The 20771-nt window shown below is 54.9% G+C and overlaps 2 protein-coding genes across 4 annotated transcripts; one reads left to right on the forward strand and one right to left on the reverse strand.

Annotated features, from left to right (window-relative positions):
* On the forward strand, positions 1-10487 carry LOC115637741 (ryncolin-1-like). Of its 3 annotated transcripts, none has more exons than XM_030539306.1 (8): positions 1-271; positions 2486-2626; positions 3627-3680; positions 4089-4124; positions 5381-5514; positions 6653-6782; positions 7517-7651; positions 9395-10487. In XM_030539306.1, exons 1-8 carry the CDS (start codon positions 169-171, stop codon positions 9640-9642), a joined length of 981 nt encoding a protein of 326 aa, XP_030395166.1. In that variant the 5' UTR covers positions 1-168; the 3' UTR covers positions 9643-10487. The 3 variants fall into 3 exon arrangements, with proteins under 3 accessions (XP_030395166.1, XP_030395167.1, XP_030395168.1); XM_030539307.1 differs by having other exon boundaries at positions 5387-5514; XM_030539308.1 differs by having other exon boundaries at positions 2-148.
* Positions 10488-12748: 2261 nt separating this feature from the next.
* IFI6 (interferon alpha inducible protein 6) lies at positions 12749-17491 on the reverse strand. Its single transcript, XM_030539309.1, has 5 exons — positions 17349-17491; positions 15868-15974; positions 14627-14689; positions 14101-14262; positions 12749-13560 (listed from the first exon to the last, which is right to left on the reverse strand). Exons 2-5 carry the CDS (start codon positions 15938-15940, stop codon positions 13454-13456), a joined length of 405 nt encoding a protein of 134 aa, XP_030395169.1. The 5' UTR covers positions 15941-15974; positions 17349-17491; the 3' UTR covers positions 12749-13453.
* Between the last annotated feature and the right edge of the window lie 3280 nt (positions 17492-20771).

Consider the following 20771-nt stretch of genomic DNA (forward strand, 5'->3'; position numbering starts at 1 on the left):
GAGCCCAACTCTTGCGCCACACGCTCACTGAGGAAGACTGGCCCCTGGGCAGAACAGGCATTACGCAACACAGGGGGTTGGCTGTCCTACGGTCTCCTAGCCAGGAAAGGCAGCAGAGCAGTCCCGGATCAGAGAGGCATCCCGAGGGGTAAGGACGTGGGGAACAAGATGAAGTCTTGCATGGGCCTTCTCCTCGCCCTGGCATTCCTGCTGGCTGCCCCGGGCCCCAGGGCAGGCTTTGCCCAGGAGACAGAGTCCGGCTGCTGTGCACGTGAGTAGCTGGGGTGCTGAATCCAGGGCAGAGCTGAGACCCTGCAGCACCCATTGAAGTCAGTGGGGGCAGGGGGTACTCAGCACCCTTGGGGATCCCTTTGTGGGGTTTTGTTCTACAAACTGGGGGCCAAACTCAGTCCAACGCTCATGGGCTGTGGCAGGGAGCAGGCTCTGAGGAGGAGCCGCAGTGGGACATTGCTGGGGCAGCCGCATCTCTCAGGAGCTCCCCGCCGGACAGGCAGGATGCTTCCCTGCCCAGAAAGGTGAGGCAAAGCCCCTTGGAGTCCATAGAAAGGGCCATACCCGAGAGGGGTTTGGATCAGAATAATGGTAAGGAGGCGGGGAGCTCCATGGGTGGGGGAAGCAGGAGGAGACACCTGCAGCCCCATGGGTGGGGGAAGGCAGGGAGAGACACCCATAGCCCCAGTGATGGTGGGGGGAGCTGACTGAAGCAATCCCAACCTTAGCTGGAGCAGAGGTTCATGCATGGCTGGGTTTAGCAGGGCTCACCTCCGCGTCCGACTGTCAGCCTCTCCTAGCCGGCAACTAATCCCGAGGTAGCACCGTGGGCTGGGTTCCCTGCTGCGGGTGCCGAGCAGCTAGCAGACCCGGGGGGGGGGTGTGGGCTCTGTCTGGGGTGCGCAGAGACGCTGCCCAGGAAACAATTCCTTGGAGCGATGTGTGGGGAACGTTTTGAACTTGATAGCAAGGAACTGAGGAGTGAACCCAGAGGTTAAGTGTCCTGTCTAGAAAGTACAGGCTGATCAGACGGCGAGTATGAAAAATCAGGACGGGGATGGGGGGTAATAGGAGCCTATATAAGACAAAGCCCCCAAAATCAGGACTGTCTCTATAAAATCGGGACATCTGGTCACCCTAAGAAAGTATCAACTGTGGTCACTGTGGTCTAACAGGCAGAGGATGAAGCAGGGCATCTGGACCATTCCAGCTCTAGCCTCTGACTCTCTGTATGGCCCTGGACAAGTCACTGAATCACTGTGTGCCTCGGTTTCCCCATCTGCCAAATGTGGCTAATGATACTGCTCTCCTTGAAGTCAGACACCAGCCTCATCCTCCTCAGCCTGTCTCCCTTCTCCTCAACACTTGCCCATCCCCACCACCCCACAGATCCAAGGAGCACAGATATATTGATCATGTCACCAGGTGACAGCAACCCAGCCATGTTTGTCCTGCTTCTCACTCCCCCCCTCCCACACTCCTTCTTAGTCTAGTTAGGACCTTCACCTGTTCGATACTGTTAAATATCACTTGGGAACCCACTGGGGCAGGGAAAGTCTCATGACTTGGCTGGAGAGATGCCTAGAATGTCTTTGGGGGCTCAGAAAATAGGCAGGGGTGTTGTGATGAGCCCATCTCCACTTTCCAGCGAGCTCCAGCTCTCTCCCCTCCCCCAGTACAGGCTTTAATTATTACTTTAAAATGGGCAGATTGTCCCCCAATCCCACCCCTGCTTCTCAATATGCTGTCCATATCAGATGAGCAGGGTGATACCTAGGGGTGAAAGCACAGAGTGGGAGTCAGAAGAACTAGGATTGATTCCTGGCTCCACCACCGGTCTGTTGTGTCATCTGGTGCCAGGCACTTAGCCTCCGTGTGCCTCAGTTTCCCCAATCTGCATGCTGGGAGTTCAGGTTTAATTTATCCACATTTGCCAAGTGCTTTTTGTCCCTTCAGTCTGGGGATGTTTAATTCTAGTCTTAGTGTGTGGGGTTGTGGGGAATCTCACTCTTGGCCTCCTGATCAAGCTGCTTCCTTCCAGTCACCATGGCCAACTACATCCCTTAGCCAACGAGGGCAGAGACCTGGGCAGACACCCCAGCCCTGACTGTTCAGTTTGGCCCTTCACGCTTCCTGCCAAATCCCAGTGTCACGTACTCCTTGTACATGGGAGGTCGCAGGGCTGCTTCTAGCAGGTCAGGCTGTGGTACCAGATATGGACGGGCAGTGGGCTACAGCGCTTCCATTATGGAGAGAGACAAGAGATGAGTACGCGACCAGGTCTGCCGGGTACCAGCCCCAGTTACACCTAGTGGCTAAACGCGATCCTGCAGTTTCAGCATCCCCCCAGGTGCGTGAGCCTTTCCCCTGGTCCCTTCCTGGCTCCATGCTGTGCTGTTATCAATACCTTCAGGACACCACCACACTGCGTGCCTGCTCTCCTCACTGCAGCCTGCTTCTCTGCCTCTTTCAGAGCTGAAGGAATTATCCCAGTGCGGAGCGGACAAGAAGATCTTTTTCCAGGGCCAGCCAGGGATCCCAGGAATGCCAGGCATGCCGGGGACAAATGGCCTACTTGGGGCTAAAGGAGATCTAGGCCCTCAAGGGCCCCCAGGTGAGAGGATGCTATCAGAACTCGGCAATCACAGCCTCAATATAAAGCAGCCCAGACAGACATCTGTACCCAGGCAAGACAAAGAGACAGGCAGACTCTGTGTGAATGCTTAGCACTAACTCACCCGACAGGTACGGCACAGGCTCAGAGAGGCTGCGGAGCAGAGTGTTAAGGAGAAGAATGGAGAGCAGGGGATCACCTCCGGGGAGGTCAGCAGGACACTGCTTTGAGGACGCTCACAGCCCTAGCGCTCTGCACCAGAACAGAGAACTCCTCAGGGACACGCACCGGGGAGGCTGAGCGGCTGGACAGAGGAGCTCAGCAGGCCTGGCCACAGAAAGCAGCTTTTAGATTGGGGTTATATTTTGGCACGGGCAGGGAAAGTTTCAGACAGGTTTGCAGAATCCAGGTTTGAGTTCTGCAGTGCAGTCTGCGCTCTCAGGCTTGTCAGAGCAGGAGGGGGCTGGGGGCTGTCCAGACAGTCCCTGCCCCCAAGAGCCTACACTGTGCCTGGACCAGAGAGGCAGTGGGGACAGGATAATGTGCAGCAGAAATGTCAGAGAGCTGGCGAGGAGTCTGTGCCCAGCAAATCTTGGCTGGTCGTCTCTGCCACTAAAACGCTGACACAATTTCCCTTCCTCCCTTCCGTGAGCGAGTGAACCACGAACACAGAGACTAGCTGGGGGTGAGAGATGTGGCACCTTGGCCTGCCCAATCCTTGGCCTCTGGTATTTTTTCTAGCACGGACACCCCCGTCCACCGGGAACTGGACTGAGCTGCTCATTCATTTCACCCGAGCCAATAAATGATACCCACTAGGGCTGAATTTGAACCCAGGACCTAGAAGCAAAAGGTTCTGCATCCCCTTAGAAATCTCCATCCAGCCTGCTCCTCACCCCTAGCTCCCCGTCTGCATCACCTGGCTCTTATACGCTGTTATAGGTAGCGCTAAAGGCACAATAAAGGGAACAAGGTCCATGCCTCTGATCTCTTTCTTCAGGTGAGAAGGGCTCCCCTGGGGCAATGGGGAAGGCTGGACCCAAAGGAGACAAAGGTAACTCTGATGGGACTCTGTGGGGGGAGGATGGGATGCAGGATTGGGCCCCTCGGGAGGCCTCAGTGCTCTATCCCCTGGCTGCACCCTGCTGACTCTCTTGACACATCTAGACTCTTGCCTGCAAACAGGTCTGAGTGCTGCATTCCCAGGGCTAGTCACCTTCCCTGCCTCTGCTCTGGAGAAGAGACATTTACATGGGGAGAAGGACTTAACAGCTGGGGGTGAAAGCCTGGCCTCACAGAGGTCCACACTGCTGCTAGCAACCCCTGCAAGGCCCTTTCACCACCCCGAGGTGACATTTGAGCGCCACTGTTCTCCAGAGCACGTGGCAGTCTCTGCCCTCCCCTGACTGCCCAGCTGTTGGATGCACCCATCTCACCAATGACTCTCTCTCTCTTCTTTCAGGAGAAGCCAGCAGTTCTGCCAGCTCTCAGCAGCAAGGTACACGCCTTCCTCAGCCTCAAACCCTACCCTCGCGCACCAACATGGCTGTGAACACACAGATGCCACAGGCTGTCCATAGGGAATCGAACCTGGGACCTCCCACACCAAAAGCACAGGATGCTACCACCCCAGCTAAGGGAGTAACTCCATTAGCTGCAATTTAATAGCATGAAGTGAAGCCACCAACCAAGTGAGAGTCCAGCCTCCCCCAAACAATGTCCCAAGGCCCCACCAAACACAGCTACCCCAGCTAAGACCATTTTCCTTCCTTTTCTCTAGCATCAGAGACCCAGAGCACCATTAAACCTCAGTTAAGGCCCCTCAAATGCATCTACCATCAGCTCCAGCATGAAACAGCCAGGCAGCAGCTAGTTCATTCCTCACTCTACCCTCACCACCTGCAGTTCTGATTTCACCCTCAGGTGTTCATTTAGTCCAGCTGGAGAGAACCCTCCCCGCTACTGTATATCCCAAGCCCTCACAGCCAGGGCCTAGCTCTGAGTTACAGCCGGGCAACTGCCTTTTCTATGAAAAATGCAGCTTCGGGGACACCAAAGTGTTTCCAGAATTGTTGTTGCTTTTGCCGAATTATTTCAGTCAACCTCCCCACCCCCACACCACATGTCATTTTGACTCTTTCTAAAGGAACGCTCGGATTTTTTGATTCACACTGCCGTTTTTGTTTCCAGATTTCCTTTCGTTTTATTCAGAACAGCCTAACGTTTCAAAATGGTCAAACTCTAAACACGGGACCACCACGGCCTCAACAACGCAGCATCAAATCCAAACAAACCTTCTGTTCAATCCAAACCGAACATTTCTTTGACTTTTCGATTTGCCAGAAAGTTTCTGACATTTTTCATTTTCAGCCAGTGAACAGAAAAATCAGTTGCCCAGCGCTGAAAGTCCCTGACCGGGGTGTGTTTATCAGTCAGCCAGCAGATGGCTGTGAAAGCCAATGTCATTCATTCTTCCCACTGCTCAGGGTAGACAGCAGGCACCACATAAGACCCCTCAGTGGAGAGACAGCTGTTTGCTGTTCACTGAGATCATCTGAGGGATGGACACTGGACTCACTGGGAGATCCCCCACAGCTCCAGTGGCAGAACTGGGTCCTGCCCAGCTCCCGGGTCATCCAAGACAGAGTGGCTGGTGCTGTGGGACCCCCACTCCCATCCCAACCCCTGTGTTGGATCGCACATTGCTAACTGCCTTGGCCATAACGAACTCACCCAACTGGTGTTTCTCCTGAGGGGTAGGTGCCAGGAACTGCAAGGAGCTGCTGGAGCAGGGTGAGGGGCTGAGCGGCTGGTACACCATCCACCCCGAACCAGGGAGAACGCTGACCGTCTTCTGTGACATGGAAACGGATGGCGGGGGCTGGCTGGTGAGTTCTTCTAGCCCTCAAGCAGGGCAGGGGATGCAGGAGGAAATACACCTCCCCACACATTCCTCCATCTATTTGGTGTTACCACCCCCCCATTGCACAGAGTGGGTCTGTGGCCCCTCTAGTGACCAGTCCACACACCAGGTTGAAGACTCTGCTGCAGGTCCCGGTTAGGGGAGTTCAGGTCAGATTTTCAGAAGAGCTTGTCTCTCATGTAGGCACCAGGTAGCCAATCTTGCCAAGTTGCTCAGCGCCTTAGCAGTTGCGGATGGGGGGGCTGAGACTCCCCAGAGTCCTCACCAGAGCCCAGGCCATGTTCTTGATAACATCCTCCCACTGTCTGCAGTGCACGAGGGGTTCTCCAGACAGAACAAACAAGAGGGTGGGCCTTGTCTCCCTCTTTCCCTTGCCGGGAAAGGGAATCAGAGAGCAGAAAGATGGCCTGTCTCTTCAGCAGTCTTTCTGCAGCCAGCCCTTTGGGACTTGGCTTATCAGCTGTCTTCAGTTAAGGTCTCACTCCAGCTTGGGGCACCTCGTTTGACAGCTGGTTCATGCAACAGCAGGGGCAGTGAGGCCAGAGCCTGCCTCCCGCTTGGGTGATCTGTCTGCGTGGTCAGCACTCTCGAGGGCATAGCAGCCTTCGCCCTGGTCACCACCCCTTCCAGGGCCCTGTTTTCCCTTTCTAAGCTCCCACCTGCCCCCTCCAGGCAGAGCAAACCTAACAGATGCGCCTCGTTAAGGGCTGAACAAGCCCAGGGGAGCTCATTAGTCTCCTTTCCCCCAGAGCAAGGGTGAGCTCCCTGCTCCCCTCCCAGCTACTCAGTGCTTTGAAAAGCTGGTTGTTAAGGATGCTATAAGAGCCGCTGGGTGCTAGTCCTTTACCTCAAGCCACAGCCCTGTGTCTGTAGTGAGGGAAGTCTAGGGGCCGGTCCCAGCTGGTGCCCCTTGGCAGTAGGCACCATGTAAGATCCTTCAGTGGGGAGATGGCTGTTCGCTGTTCCCTGAGATCCTCTGAAGGGTGGACATTGGACTCACTGGGAGACCCCCCCCCCACCTGCAGCTTCAGCAGCAGCATTGGGTCTTGCCCAGCTCCCCAGGGCTCGCTGAGTTTGGGTGTGACCTGCCCCTTGCCTTCCAGGTGTTCCAGCGGCGCCAGGATGGGTCGGTGGATTTCTATCGGGGCTGGGAGGCCTACAAGAGAGGCTTTGGGAACCAAGCATCGGAGTTCTGGCTGGGCAACGACAACATCCACCTTCTCACCAACACTGGTAAGGAGACTTCTCGCCACCCAGCTGGGAAGGGAACAGCAGGGGAAGGCTGGACTGAGGTGTAAAATCACTGACTTTAGCAGAGCTACCCCAGATCTACCCAAGCATAGCAGGGATCAGGATCTGGCCCAGGGAGTTAACACTGACTTTTCCTGATCAGCTTTGAAACCAACGCAGCAACTTGCTCGCTGCTACCCATGCAGCCAGTTCAGTTTGGCTGTAAGTGCAAACACAGCACGTACCCTCCTCCTGGGACAGGCCGCTACCAAATCCCCCTCTGGAAAGAAGAGAAGTCCAGGCTCGAACGGCTTGTCTGCCCCCGAGTTTAAAGGGCCAGCTAGCCACAAAGCATGCTGGGGAGGGCTCCTAGAAAGGGTTAACCCCAAACAGAGCTTGGTGGTAGCTAGTGAGCTCCAAAAGGAGATGGCTCAGAGCTGGTGTGATCATGAAAATCCACAGCCTTTTCAGACACGGGTGCTTCCTGGGCTTGGTTCCCCACCATGGCATCACGGCCCCTAGTCCCTTCTGTAAAGCACCCTAATGCACGGGCCCAGGGGAGACTCCCACCTCCACCTCCTCTGGGGTTTCCCATCCTTGTGTCCCCAGGCTGCCCCTAACCTGCAGGGGGCCTGCATCTTCCCACGGCGATCCTAGCTCCTGTGTTGGTCTGGGGCCACAGCCGCTCTCTCCAGCAATGCTGGGACTTTGATGCCTTGCTGTCCTTTTGACGTCAGGGACCTACCAGCTACGGATTGAGGCCAGGGACTTCAATGAGTCCAGCACGTTTGCCAAGTACAGCAGCTTCAAGATGTTCAGCGAAAGGGAAAACTACACGCTCGCCTTGGGCTCCTACTCGGATGGCACCATGGGTGAGTTACCGAGCGATTTCCACTTGGGCCTGCCTGCCGCTGCAGGGTGAGCGGGGGCCAGCTGGCGGCACCCCCTTCGCTATTACACGCCTCGGCCCCACCTGAGCAGAGGCTGGCAGCTGTGCCACAGCGTTTCAGCTCGCGGTAGCAGCTTTAACCTCTAATGCAGGGTTGAGGCCCTCAGACCTGTGGCCTCTCTGGTGGCGGAGCCCAGATCTTCAGACGGGGAAGGCTTAGTTGCATGAGGCTAGCTAGTCACCAAGGGGAAGCCTTTCCCTGGCGTAAGACTGGAGTAAGGGCTGCTGAGGATCTGTCCTCAAGCTTGCAGTCGTCCCAAGACACAATGTCAGAGCATTAGGGACAAGGGTAACCGAGCAAGTCACAGAAAAAGCAATAGCAGCCGCCCCACCGAACCGTGGGAGAGGAGCAGTAACAGCTGTCGGGCAGAAGGGGCTGCTACAGGCCTGAGGTGTGTTTGCAGGGCTGGCTGGGGGAGCCCAGCCCTGGAGGAGGGTATGTGCAGGTCAGGATCCCATTAGCAAAGCTGGGTGGGGGAACCACTCTCGCTGGATCCTGTCAGCGCCCTCCCTTCTCCTCGCCTGCATGACCATTGGTGAAACTTTACGAAGTTGAGGGCGCAGGGTATGCCCACACTGCGGCTGCGGGGTACATACTAGGCGTGTGGCCTGAGCCACTGGCTGGGCTGCCGTGGCCACACGGCTACTTCTAGTGTGCGACCTCAAGCAAAGCCAGCGTGCCTCTACCTGTGCCGGGAATCACAGCGCCCAGCTGCCGTGCTGACATCCCCTGAGTTTGTAAGCTACCGACTGAATTTCTCGATCACAAGGATACCTGGCGAGGCCCAGCACCTTCCCCACCTGGCTGGGGGAGACGCCTCAAGTGGGGATAGGCTGCTGGGGGGTTATCACATAGGAAAGCCACCACTGGTGATTCCCAAGGATAAAATCCAGCTGCACAAGGTGGGGAGGCAGGGCTAGGATTCCTCAGCCCTCCACTCTGACTCTGTTAGCACCGGTGAAGAGCCCCAGCATGTCTACACACCAGGTCTCGTTGGGGCGGGGTCTGCAGGCGCATCCCCCCTCCCCACTGCATGTCCAAAGTGCCTCAGCCAAGACCTGGAGGGACCAGCCCTAGAAGTGGGAAGGCAGCCCAGTGTCCACGGGCTGCTCAGGCCTTGGCTTCTCTGCTGAGAGTTTCCAGTTAGAACTGGGGGAGGAAGGGGAATTTCTAGGTGACTATCTGGAAAACATAGCAAAATTCATCTAGTAAATGTTATTGGGCCGGTGCTAGTTCCAGCCAGGGTGTGAGTGGGGCTGGGGGCTCCAGTGGTGTACGGGCACCGCCTGTCTCCTGAGACCCACCAAACTCATTTCACACCAGGGGGAGGACTACAGGACTAGGGCCTTATTCTCCATTGTCCCTGCACCTTGGGTCAGTGTTTACACCAAACCACTACCAGATCAGACCGGTGTGAGTCTTTGCACAAGTGTGAATGACTGTGCAAGGTGGAAATCAGGGCCCCAGACATGATACTGTCTATTAATGAATGATAATATGCAAAGAGACAGGGGTGGGATTTGAAGTGGTGACCTAGAGGCAAGGTGCTTTGTTATGACTCCAACTGGGGAAAGCCTTTGCCCTCATGCGAAGGCTGTGAGTTTGGCATGGAATGAAGATGCTGCAGGCCAAGCCCTGTGTGAATTTCCCTTCCTCCTTTTGCAGGAGATTCTCTCTCGGGCCACAACCGGCTGGGGTTCTCCACGCGGGACAAAGACCACGACACCTTTGGGGGCAGCTGTGCCATCCTGTACAAAGGCGGCTGGTGGTATGGGCAGTGCCACTCCTCCAACCTCAACGGGCTGTACCTCAAAGGTGAACACAGCTCCTACGCCAATGGGATCAACTGGTCCACCGGGAAGGGGCACCACTACTCTTACAAATACGTGGACATGAAAATACGGCCCCAGTAGGCAGCCTCTCTCTCTGGGGGCTCTACTGATGCTACAGGGAACCTTCCCCAGGGACCTACTGACTGAACAGCCCTTTTGCGGGGTTAGTAAATGGGGAACTTGCCATTAGCCAGAATATCGCGTGCTGCTGTGGTACAGCAGCCTGCAATTCAATCTCCTCTCCAGGTGCTAGCCCTGCAGGCGGTATCCCCCAGGGGCTAAAGCAGGAGAGCACACACCCCTACTCAGCTCCTTCTTTTCCTTGGAGGGACCAATGAGCGCTCTACTTACTTAACCCCCTGCTCTGGGAAAGATGAGCTGGGAGTCAAGACTTCTGGCCTCTTTTCCCACTGACTTGCTGCCCCTCTCTCTGCCTCAGTTTCCCCCTGCTGTAAAATGCAGGTGAAACTACTGGCCCATCTCACAGCTCAGTATAATACACAAAGGGCTCTGAGATCCTAGGGTGGGGGTTGCTACAGAAATGCAAAGTGTTACGTTATTAAACACGGCCCATGTGGCAAAGTAATTCCCTCCAAGTCAAGCTATACTCTGTCTGAAGGCCAAGCTACCGCAGCGAAGGCCCTTTTGAGGACCCCAAGCTGGTATTTTACCATCTCCAATAGCCAGTTTTCAGCAGGGCTCAGCCTCCACCATTGGGGTCAGATTTTCAAGAGACCTCCGTGCAAAGTCTGGCCACACGAATTGCAGAGGGAGCAGCTGACATCTCAAGGGTCTGGCCCCCGTGGAGGGTGCTCAGAGCTTGAGAACTGACCCAACCAGCCTGCGCCCCATGGTGATTTGCGGATAGGTTGGTATTTCTCTTTTCTTATTCTTTGTAAAATAAAGCACCTACGATGTTTAGAACACGTTTTCACCCAAAGCTTTATTCAGGCCTTCTGCAAAAGATTTGGAGATTGAGACCCAGCCTGGTTTACATTAGGTAAGCCTGCATGTTGTTTCTATGTGGCACTGCTCAGGCTAGGAGGAAGAAAAGAGAGCTATGAAAGCCTTTTCCAGCCTCGCTGATTTCTAGGGTCCCGAATGCAGAACGGGCTAGGAATCTCCCTAGAGAAGGTCTTGCTATAAGCACCCCCAATGCACATGCAGAATAAGACCGAAAGGATGAACGCCATCGAACTGGCTCTATCTTAAACCCCCAACCGCATCTCAGATTATTTTATGGGAGAAAACGTTTGACTGCAACCAGCAGGCGTCACATCATTCGTTGTAGCGTCTACGAGCCCCAGCCACATGCCATGACCCTGCTGTGCCGGGCACCGAACAAACAAGAAAAGACAAGTCCCTGTCCTCAGGGGTTTCCAATCTACGTTTAAGACAAGAGACAATAGATGGGAGAGTAGGTAGAAGTAAACAACGAGGCAATATCGATCATTAGGATTGCAGGGATTTTGGAGGGTCCACTGGGCAGCATTCACACACTGGAGGCTTGCTGCTTTCCTGACAACAGGTGCAAACAAGGGGCCAGATTCTCATCTGCTAGAACGGTGTAACACCAGAGTTACAGCGGCATAACTGACAGCAGTCCTGCCCATAAGCCCTACGCGTGGGGGTTTATCATTTGAAAGGAGAGGGATCGAGGATGGGGGAGGTGCCACAAAAAGAGGCAGCTGATGGAGCAGTGATGTTCAGCGTCTCTTACTAGCTCATCTAATTAAACAAGCTATGCTACATTGCTACATCAGTCCTCGGGGGGGATTGAGCTTTGTACTCCTCCTAGGAATCACTATCCGTTTTCCATGGAAACCGAAACGGTATGAAGGATCTTTGGAGCATTCACTCGTGTAGCAGTTCCGCCCGGTCTCGCACAGGACCTTGGGCAATCACTCAATGCCTTGCAGGGAGTTGCACGGTAAACACCAGCCTTCACCGGCTGCCCGAGCTCCTGCAGTGGTCAGAAAACACGGGTGGGGCACTGCAGAACAAAGGCGATACAGTCTCATTACAGAAAGCGAAGACCCCGGAGAACTCCCAAGATGCTGGAGCTTGCCAGGTGAATGACTCATTTCTCTATCTAGATTGCACTCTGGTTTCTAAAGGCAGCCATCAGCAGGGTTTATCTGGTGTGTGGTCCCTTCACTCCGTCCCTTGCTCCTCCCATCAGAGCAAAGCGGGGGGTGCTGCTGTTGCATTGATTGGCTGCCGAAGGAGGGTGGCCCACGAGGCCTGCAGGATTGGGCTCATGATTGCTGGTGCCCTTTGGCTGCTGAAGGGTCGGGACATGAACAGTTCAGTGGCCAGGCCAGAGAACAGGCACTCACACAGGATGTATGGGCCACCACTCCTGTTATGTGGAGTGGGTCCACGCAGTCTTGCACTGAAACTCATGTAAGACCCTGTGCATGTCTAGGGGCTGCAGGCACCGGGGACAAGGAGTATTAGCCACTCCAGTGGGAGCGACAGACAGGCAGGCAGTGATCCTGCCCTGGAGTAGCTACGAACAAAAATGGAATCACCTGAAGTGCCACACTGGTGCCCCCAATAAGGGCCCAGGCTCATAGGGTAGGAAGTGTGGGTGGAGGTTGGGGGGGCAGTGCCCCCCTACACTATACGAGGCCAAGTTGCCTCCTACTTCCTCCCCGTGTAGGAACATTGTGGAAGGGAGAAGTGATGCCAGGAGCTGGGTCCCCAGCCCCATGTGATGAAAGTGACACTGATCCGCAGGTACAAGGCACCAGGGGAGGAGTTGCTACCACCCTGCCTTGGGTGGGCACAGAGGAACTTGGGGTGGGCGTGAGCGGGTGACACAGGGCACTTGCCTGTGCTGGTCAGTTTCCCCTACAGGGACAGGGCTGTGTTGAAGGGGAGAACAGAAGAGCAGTGACTAGTCCTCTTCCCTGAGGAGACAGAGCCAGGCAGACCAGCTGGGTGGGGGCTGGGGAGAGAGGATTGCTGTTGAGCTGGGGGTGAGGGGTGCACTCCAGGGGAAGAAGCCTGGTGCACGGCGCACTCATTATTGCCAAGCAGCCGCTCCATCATGCACTGTTTAGAGCACCACAGGAACCGTGTGACGCAGGAAGCCCTGGGCACTTCCGCTGTCATTCATGCTGCTGCCGGCCTGGTGAATGATGGACATGCACCGTGTGGTCAATCAGCACAACTATCCAGATTCCTGTCTGCAAACATGGTTTTATTTTTGTTTTAATTTTTCCTCTGCAGCCTCTTGTAGGCTGCTGGCCTGTCTCCCACTCCCCAGCCCAGAAAGGTTAAACTCCATAGCCACACACTGTTCCGGCACTTTCTTCAGGGAACCATTTAATGGTTGCACCAACCACCTCTGGCAACCCCCTCCCTCCAAAGCTGCTTCCCCACCCCCCATCACTCCATGGGGGGTTGGGGGGGAAAGGGTCACTGTGCAAGGAGCTGCCCTCCCCTGGTCCACCCAACCCCCATGCATTCAGATGCGCCCCCAAACCCAGACCCACCCTGCTGTGCCCCAACTACCTTCACCTGGACCCCCTCCCCACAGAATCCCATTTCCTCTGCACCAGGAATCCCCCAACAAGCCCCTATGCATCCAGATCTCTCCTGCGTCCAGACACCCCACTGGGGGGTTGGTATAGCTGTGTTGCTCAGGCGTGTGGATGTTTCACACCCGAGGGACATAGTTATACCGCAGTAAATGGGTAGTGTAGACCTGGCCAAACGCGTCTATTGATTTCAGTAGGAATTAGAGCAAACCGCTTGAGAATTACATCACACCCCTTCCCCCAAATACAGAAGTCAAACCACGCCCATGTCCAGGCTCGGTGTGGCGAGCCCAGAGGGAGCTTTCCCAACAACCAGCGAGAGGAGAGCTGCGAGGGGAGGGCGATTACTGCTTCTTGGACCTCTGCTTCTTGCCGCAGATGAAGTTCTGGTGGGCAGTGTAGCCCAGCCTGGAGCCGATCGACCCCCAGGCCACGCTGCCTGCTTGGGCCCCTGGAAGGAACACAGGCTAGTGAATAGCCAGCGCAGACCCCAGTCAATCCGGCGGCGAACAGGGAACAGATCCAACATCCACACTATCCAGGACAGAAGCCGGCCTGGGCTCTGTCGATAAAGGGAGAGTCACAGGGTCCCAATCTGACCTCACCTGTTTCACGAGCGGGCATCATGACTCCTGGTTTCTGTTCCTGGCTCCGCTGTACATGACCTGGGGCAAGTGACTGCCACTCTGTCTCTGCTGCCCTCCCACCCTCTGCCTTGGCTATTTAGAATGGTAACTCCCCGGGGCAGGGGTTCTCTCACCATACCGGTGCTGCACGTAGCAAGAGGGGCGTTTGGTCTCAGTTGGGACCTCTAGTACTAAAAGCCCCCCCGCCTCCCCCAAGGGCCATGACTCCCAGCCCCCTGCTCTTCTTCCAAACCACCCCCCATCCTAGCGATCCTGAGTGAAAGAGGCAAACGAAAGGAGAATAAGCTCTTTAAAAGCCCACGCGGGGTTTGAAGTGTTCCCTGCATGGGGCACGTCCCACCTACCGAGGCTCTGGAGCGTGGCCACGACTCCCCCTGCAGGCACGCCGCCTCCCGAACTTATGGCAGACCAGCTCATCAACCAGGAACCCACGGAGCCGGCTGCTATGCCGGTGGCCTGGAACCCCAACGTAGCCAGCACAGCTGGTCCTGCATACATCAGAGCAGCTAGGGCACAGAGAGACAGATTAGATCAGAGGCATTTCTGTTTCAGCCCCCTTTCGAAGCACAAACCACCCAGCCCGAGCGAGGCGTTCACCGCAGAGGAGGAAGGCCCTGTTTGGTTGACACGGGGTCATATAGTATGTTAAGGACCGTCTGCAGCATTAGACTTCACCTGCTCTCCCCTCCCATCCTCACCTTGTGCTGTGAGAACGAATAAACTCAGCACACACACGCTCACCCTGGTACAAAACCATCTACTGTTACCCTGGGCTGTATGGATGGGACTGCTCCGGGGTCATGCACTTTTCCTCTGCCTTCTCCCTCCCTTGCCCCCGGCCTCCATTGGGGAGGGGCATTAATAACCCACCTCCTCCCACGACCATGTATGGGAGAGCATCTATTAGTGTGCAGCCATCCTCCTCTTCATCATCTAAAGAGAATGACAGAGAAACAGTTTAAGCATTACTGGGGCTTGTGGGTTAGAGAGGGCATGGCGGGGGGGGGGCACTGGTTTTTATTTTTGCACATACAAAATCAGAAGGGATTCTGGCAGGGGGAAGAGAGGCTCGTTTAGGCCACAATCCTGCAGTTGGATCCATGCAGGGGAACACCGACACCCATGCCGCGCCCCTGGTGACTTCTCTGGGTGCAGAAGGAAGTGCCCTAGATTATAAACTATAAGAGGCAGGGACGTCATCTCCATGTTTTCCTGAATGAAGCAGTGATAGGTCAGCACCCAGATCAGGCCTTCCAGCCAGAAAAGGCTGCAGTTAAAGTTGGGCTCAGGACCTGTAACTCTTATGCATATTTATCACAACACAGCCTTTAATACCACAAACACCACAGTATCGGACAGCTCCCCCCACCCCTTATCTGTGTGACAATTCCCTCTGCTCATGTTTCTGTACTTGCCACACTGGTCCAATCAAAGCCAGGTTTCTCTGGAACACCCAGAAGTGCATCTAAGCGAGAACTAGTTCCACACCCAGGGCCTGATCCAGCGCGAGGATCCACATGGGTGCAGCAATTCTCCGGCAGGATCAGGTCTCAGAGTTCTGCATTTTATGCCCTGGGTTTCAATGCTCTAAAGAAAGGTCACAAGAGTATTTCCCCCACCCTTCTTGTGCTCAGAAGGAGACGAGCTGTGATTTGTCACCAAAGAAAAACCATTTAAAAAAAACCAAGCAAAACAAATTTTTGGGCAGAGGCCAGGTCTCGAAACTCTCAAGAAGTTGGGAGTTCCCGAGAAGAGAAGCCGTCATGGGGCTCTAGTTAAGGCTTCAAGTGCTGCTAGGCCACTTCTAAGACACCATGCAAGCCTATGATGCTATAGCGACGACGGTGCCTATCACACAAGCATCCATTGCACACATGTGGGCGTGCAGGGGTCTGCAGGGAAGGGAGCAAGGACAGCACAGGCCATGGGGACTGACTTCCAGGGTAGGGCGATGGCAGAGCTTCCTCTGTGCCATCAATGCCGTTGCCCATGGCGAGGAGAAAGCAGAAGCGGCGCAGTCCCCAGTGCTGTCTGTCCATGTAGCACCTGGCCCCCCCACCAAGCGGATTTTGATTTTGGGGGCCAATGGAAATAAGCAAAACAAAACGTACCTCTCAACCGGTCAGCAGAGCCACTGGACAGAACCAGACACAGCAGGAAGAGAAGCTGGGATTGTCGCCACATGGTGCCCGAGGGGGGTTTTCTTCCTGCTAGGCACCTGCAGGTACAAAAGTGACACCAGCCCTCCACCCTGTTATCATTCCGCTGCTGCCAGTCTATGGGGGGAGGGAGGCGTGTGTGCGCACAACTGCCCTCTGCTAGAGATGACAGGTAAACGCTAGCCTTCCCCAAAGGGTTCCCAAGCTCTCACAAGGGTATTCCACAGAAGGTACCACAAACACATAGGAAGAACAAGCTGTCCATTCCCCAGGATTTGGGGCTGGGCATTATGAGCCAGACTCATGTCTCATAGACTTTAGGGTCCGAAGGGACTATCATGATCAGCAGGGCCGGCTCTAGCCATTTCGCCGCTCCAAGCACGGTGGCATGCTGCGGGGAGCGCTCTGCCGCTCGCCGGTCCCGTGGCTCCGGTGGACCTCCCGCAGGCGTGCCTGCAGAGGGTCCGCTGGTCCCGCGGCTCCGGTGGACCTCCTGAGCCCCCTTGTGCATCCCACACCCCTCCTCTGCCCCAATCCCTTGCCCTGAGCCCCTTCCTGCACACTGCACCCCCTCCCACATCCTGCACTCCCTCACGCACCCCAACCCCCTGCCCTGAGCCCCTTCTTGCACCTGCACCCCTCCTGCACCCCCACTACCTGAGCCCCCTTGTGCACCCCAACTCCCTGCCCTAAGCCCCTTCATACACCCTACACCCCTCCTGCACCCAAACCCTGCCCTGAGCCCCCTCCTGCACTCCACCTGCACCCCCTTCCCTGAGCCCCTTCAGACACCCCATACCCCTCTGCCCCAATCCCTTGCCCTGAGCCCCTTCCTGCACACAGCACCCCCTCCCACACCCCACATCCCTCATGCACCCCAAGCCCCTGTCCTGACCCTGCATACAATTTCCCCACCGAGATGTGGCCCTCAGCCCAAAAAGTTTACCCACCTCTGCCCTGGAGGCTGCATCCCCCTAGATGATTGAGTGCCCCCTGGAATACCTCAAGTACCCCAGGGGCACCAATACCCCTATTTGAGAACCACTTATCTGGTCTGACCTCCAGCACATTGCAGGCGACAAAACCTCACCCACCCACTCCTGTAATGGACCAGATCCCCCAACCTCTGGCTGTGTTATTGAAGTCCTCAAATCATGATTTTAAAAGTTCAAGTTACAGAGAATCCACCAGTTACACAAGTTTGAACCTGCAAGTGACCCGTGCCGCATGCTGCAGAGGAAGGCAAAAAAAAAAAAATCCCAGGGTCTCTGCCAACCTGACCCAGGGGAAAATTCCTTCCCAACTCCAGATGTCACTCCTACGAGTTTAAAATCCTCAATTCTCTTCTCAGTCCAGAGTCCCTCTCTCCAGCTCCATGCAATGACCTTGCATTTACCCCGTTACTGAGCAGAGAGCTTGCGCCTCCTTTTTACCTTGCACAGCTGTACCCAGTGGAGCCAAGGACAAGCTGCCTCCCTGCAGATCAGGATGCAGCTGCTAGAGGACCCAAGCCAGCCAGCTGCCCCTTTATATCCTCATCTCTTTGCTCCACCCCTTCGCCCAAGCTCTTCCTCTGGTGCTGTTTGTTTCATGTCCCCCCAGTTTCGTTTCTCTCCTCGACAGGTTCTTCACTTTCCGCTAGAAGGAAATAAACGAGTCCAGGAAACTGAAACTTATGCTTAAAGGGACCTCACCCATTTAAAAAGCACATGTCTACTTACAAACATTTTACCTCCTATGGTACAAGCCACGGTCTCTAGCACTGGGAGAGAACATCTCCCCCCACCCCCATTACTTCCAGTTTGTTCCCTTTGTACTTGGCAGCACTTTTGGTACTTCCACTTCCCCCTTTTGCACCAGATCCTGCAAACTTTTACCCTCCCACATCAGTATATTTGCTCACATGACAGTCCATCCCCTCCCGGAGCTGGACACCCTAACAACAGTGGGGATGGTGGCTCTGCCCACAGCTGCTCAAATGGGTGCAAAAGCTGCCTCCCCGAGTCCCCACTCAGCAGTGGGAGCTGCCCCTCCAGCCCCAGTGTTGGCAGCTGGGAGCCTCCCTTCTCCAAAACAGCGGCAGCAGCACTCAGCTGTCTCTGCAGACGAGCTTCTGGGGGAATCTGCAGTGTGTGTATGGTGTGTGGGGGGGGAATCATTGTGATACTTGTAAACAGCGTAATGTGACCAGACAGCAAATGTGAAAAATCGGGACAGGAGGTGGGGGGTAATAGGAGCCTATATAAGAAAAAGACCCCAAAATCTGGACTGTCCCTATAAAATCAGGACAGTTGGTCACCCTAAAACCATTCCTGTGATATGGAGTTGCTGGGATGATGCACAGGCAGCCCATCATGCTATCGCTGCAGGCTACGTTCCCTCTAAGGTGTGCAGCCACGCACACTGCACTCAAGGGCGTGGGGTGAGAGGCGAGCTTAGGGCGTGCCGAGTTTCGGCAACTCCCCCAGCCCCGGGGCAGCAGCACAGGGAGGAGAGATGCCTCTCCCACAGGCTCCTGCGGCTGGGGAGAGGGCTGGAGGCAGTCCTCTCTCCCCGCTGTAGCCCCAGGCAGCCTGCACCCCAAACCCCTCATCCCCAGCCCCACCCCAGAGCCTGCATCCCCAGCCAGAGTCCTCATCCCCCTACCCTAAGCTTCCTCCCACACCCCTTGGCCCTACCCCCACTACACATCACCTCCATATTGGTGCACATAACATTCATTCCACACAAGGATGGGACAAATTAGAGAGAACATTGGCTGCAGGGTCACTTTAACTAATGGCTTTTCTTTTCCACAGGTATCAGATGACATTATTGCATCTGAAGAAGTGAGCTGTAGCTCACGAAAGCTCATGCTGAAATAAATTTGTTAGTCTCTAAGGTGCCACAAGTACTCCTGTTCTTTTTATTATTGACACAGGTGACTTTTGTCCTTTATTACAGGGGTCATAGTATACCAAGGTTGGAAGGGACCTTAGGAGGCCCTCTAGTCCTACCCCCTGCTCAAAGCAGGACCAATCCCCAGACAGATTTTTACCCCAGTTACCTAAATGGCCCCCTCAGGGATTGAACTCACAACCCTGGGTTTAGCAGGCCAATGCTCAAACCACTCAGCTATCCCCTGCTTTGGCACCTTTCAGAAGTACTGTGCTGAGTCTTCATTTATTCACGCTAACTTAAGGTTTTGCATGCCAGTAATACATTCTAATGTTTTTAGAAGGTCTCTTTCTATAAGCCTATAATATATAACTAAATTATTATTGTATGTCAAGTAAATAAAATGTTTAAGAAGCTTCATTTAAAATTACATTGAAAAGCAGAGCCCCCCAGACCGGTGGACAGGACCCAGGCACTGCGAGTGCCACTGAAAATCAGCTCGCGTGCCGCCCTCGGCACTCGTGCTACAGGTTACCTACTCCTGGTTTATTACAGCAATCGGTAACCCACTAACCCCCCCTTTTTGTCCGGTGACCGGAGACTGGACATCGAGCTGTGCTGCTGTAAGCTCTCGTAGGGTGGCTAAGCACTGGAATAAATTGCCGAGAGTTTTTGGAGTCTCCATCGTTGGAGGTTTTTAAGATGGGTCACCTGTTGGGGATGGGTCGCCGCCAGGTGAGCACAGGCACCGCAGCTCCCCCGCTTTGCACCAAGCCCCCTGAATCCTCTGGGCAGCCCTGGGTCTTCAGTAGCATTTCGGCGGCGGGGGGGAGGTCTTCACTCGCTCCGTGTCTTCAGCAGCACTGAAGGGCCCCCCGCCGCCGAAATGCTGCCGAAGACCCTGAGTGATTGAAGGGTCCCCGGCCGCCGAAATGCAGGCCAAAGCTGGATTGCCACCAGGCCAGGGCTCACGGGGCCCAGGGCAAATTGCCCCACTCCCCCCCCCCCGCCCTGGGCAGCCCTGACATAGTGCTTCCTTGAGTGCAGGAGGATGGATTTGATGACCTATTGCTGTCCCATCCAGTGCTACACGGTCATCTATGATTCTCTCCTGACCCTGGATCCCAGCTCTTTTCCACCTGGCTTCATTGCACCTGTGGACTGTAAGAGACTGAGACATGGAGGCACGTGGTGGGTTCCACACAACTGAACCACCCCAAGACAACTCCAAACCAGCCAGGTCCAGATTCAGCTGGTCTGGGATGGACATGTGGTGCTTGTGCACAGCCATGGCCTGATGTGACAGATACTATGAACACACAGAATCATCAAAATCTATTGCATCAACTTGATGTTACATGTATCTTTATTGGCTAGTGATTAGATTCCTGATTCAATGGGGGAGTTACAAGGTTTCCCGAGGGGGTGGGGAGAGTGGAAGAATAATGCCAATCCCGAAGGCAAGTTACAAGTCTGGCGAAGTTTGGTCCTGGCAAAGCTGCAAGGACTGTTTTGACCTCGCTCAAGCAGCCTGGCAAACAAAGAACTGAAAATGGTATAAAACCACCACCCTGACGCAGACAGAGGGGTGACTCTCAGATACGAGCTAAGGACCAGCATGAAATTGTGATCAAGAGAGACAGACCCTGCAGAAAGGGTCTGAAGTATTTTAATCCCCGGGGGAAGATGTGCCACAGCCTGGTAGGCTAGACCTGCAAATAAGTGCTTGGTTTCCTGGTATGTTTTCTCTGAAATCATCTCCTTTCTCTGAAATGCTTCTGAATAAACAGTACTTTGTTCTAGGAGAGCTGGCTGGTCCCTGGCTGACCTTGTGACTGCCCCTGAGAGAATGGGACTGCAGGAGTTCAGGCCTGTTGAGGTCATTATAGTGAATTGCAGGTTTCCGCAATCTACATGCTCCATCTGGAGGGAGTGGATTGCACGATTACATCTGGAAAAAGGTGATGGCTAGAGGCCTG

The sequence above is a fragment of the Gopherus evgoodei genome, chromosome 20 (genome assembly GCF_007399415.2).
Source record: "Gopherus evgoodei ecotype Sinaloan lineage chromosome 20, rGopEvg1_v1.p, whole genome shotgun sequence".
Taxonomy (NCBI): domain Eukaryota; kingdom Metazoa; phylum Chordata; order Testudines; family Testudinidae; genus Gopherus; species Gopherus evgoodei.

Bases quoted from the DNA above. Each gene is read 5' to 3' on its own strand.
- LOC115637741 (XM_030539306.1), top strand. From the start codon at position 169: ATGAAGTCTTGCATGGGCCTTCTCCTCGCCCTGGCATTCCTGCTGGCT. The intron at 4,125-5,380 runs GTACACGCCTTC...GTTTCTCCTGAG, and splicing joins TGCCAGCTCTCAGCAGCAAG to GGGTAGGTGCCAGGAACTGC. The intron at 7,652-9,394 runs GTGAGTTACCGA...CTCCTTTTGCAG, and splicing joins CTACTCGGATGGCACCATGG to GAGATTCTCTCTCGGGCCAC.
- IFI6 (XM_030539309.1), bottom strand. From the start codon at position 15,940: ATGTGGCGACAATCCCAGCTTCTCTTCCTGCTGTGTCTGGTTCTGTCC. The intron at 14,690-15,867 runs GTACGTTTTGTT...CATTCTCTTTAG, and splicing joins CTCTGCTGACCGGTTGAGAG to ATGATGAAGAGGAGGATGGC. The intron at 14,263-14,626 runs GTGGGTTATTAA...TCTGTGCCCTAG, and splicing joins ATACATGGTCGTGGGAGGAG to CTGCTCTGATGTATGCAGGA.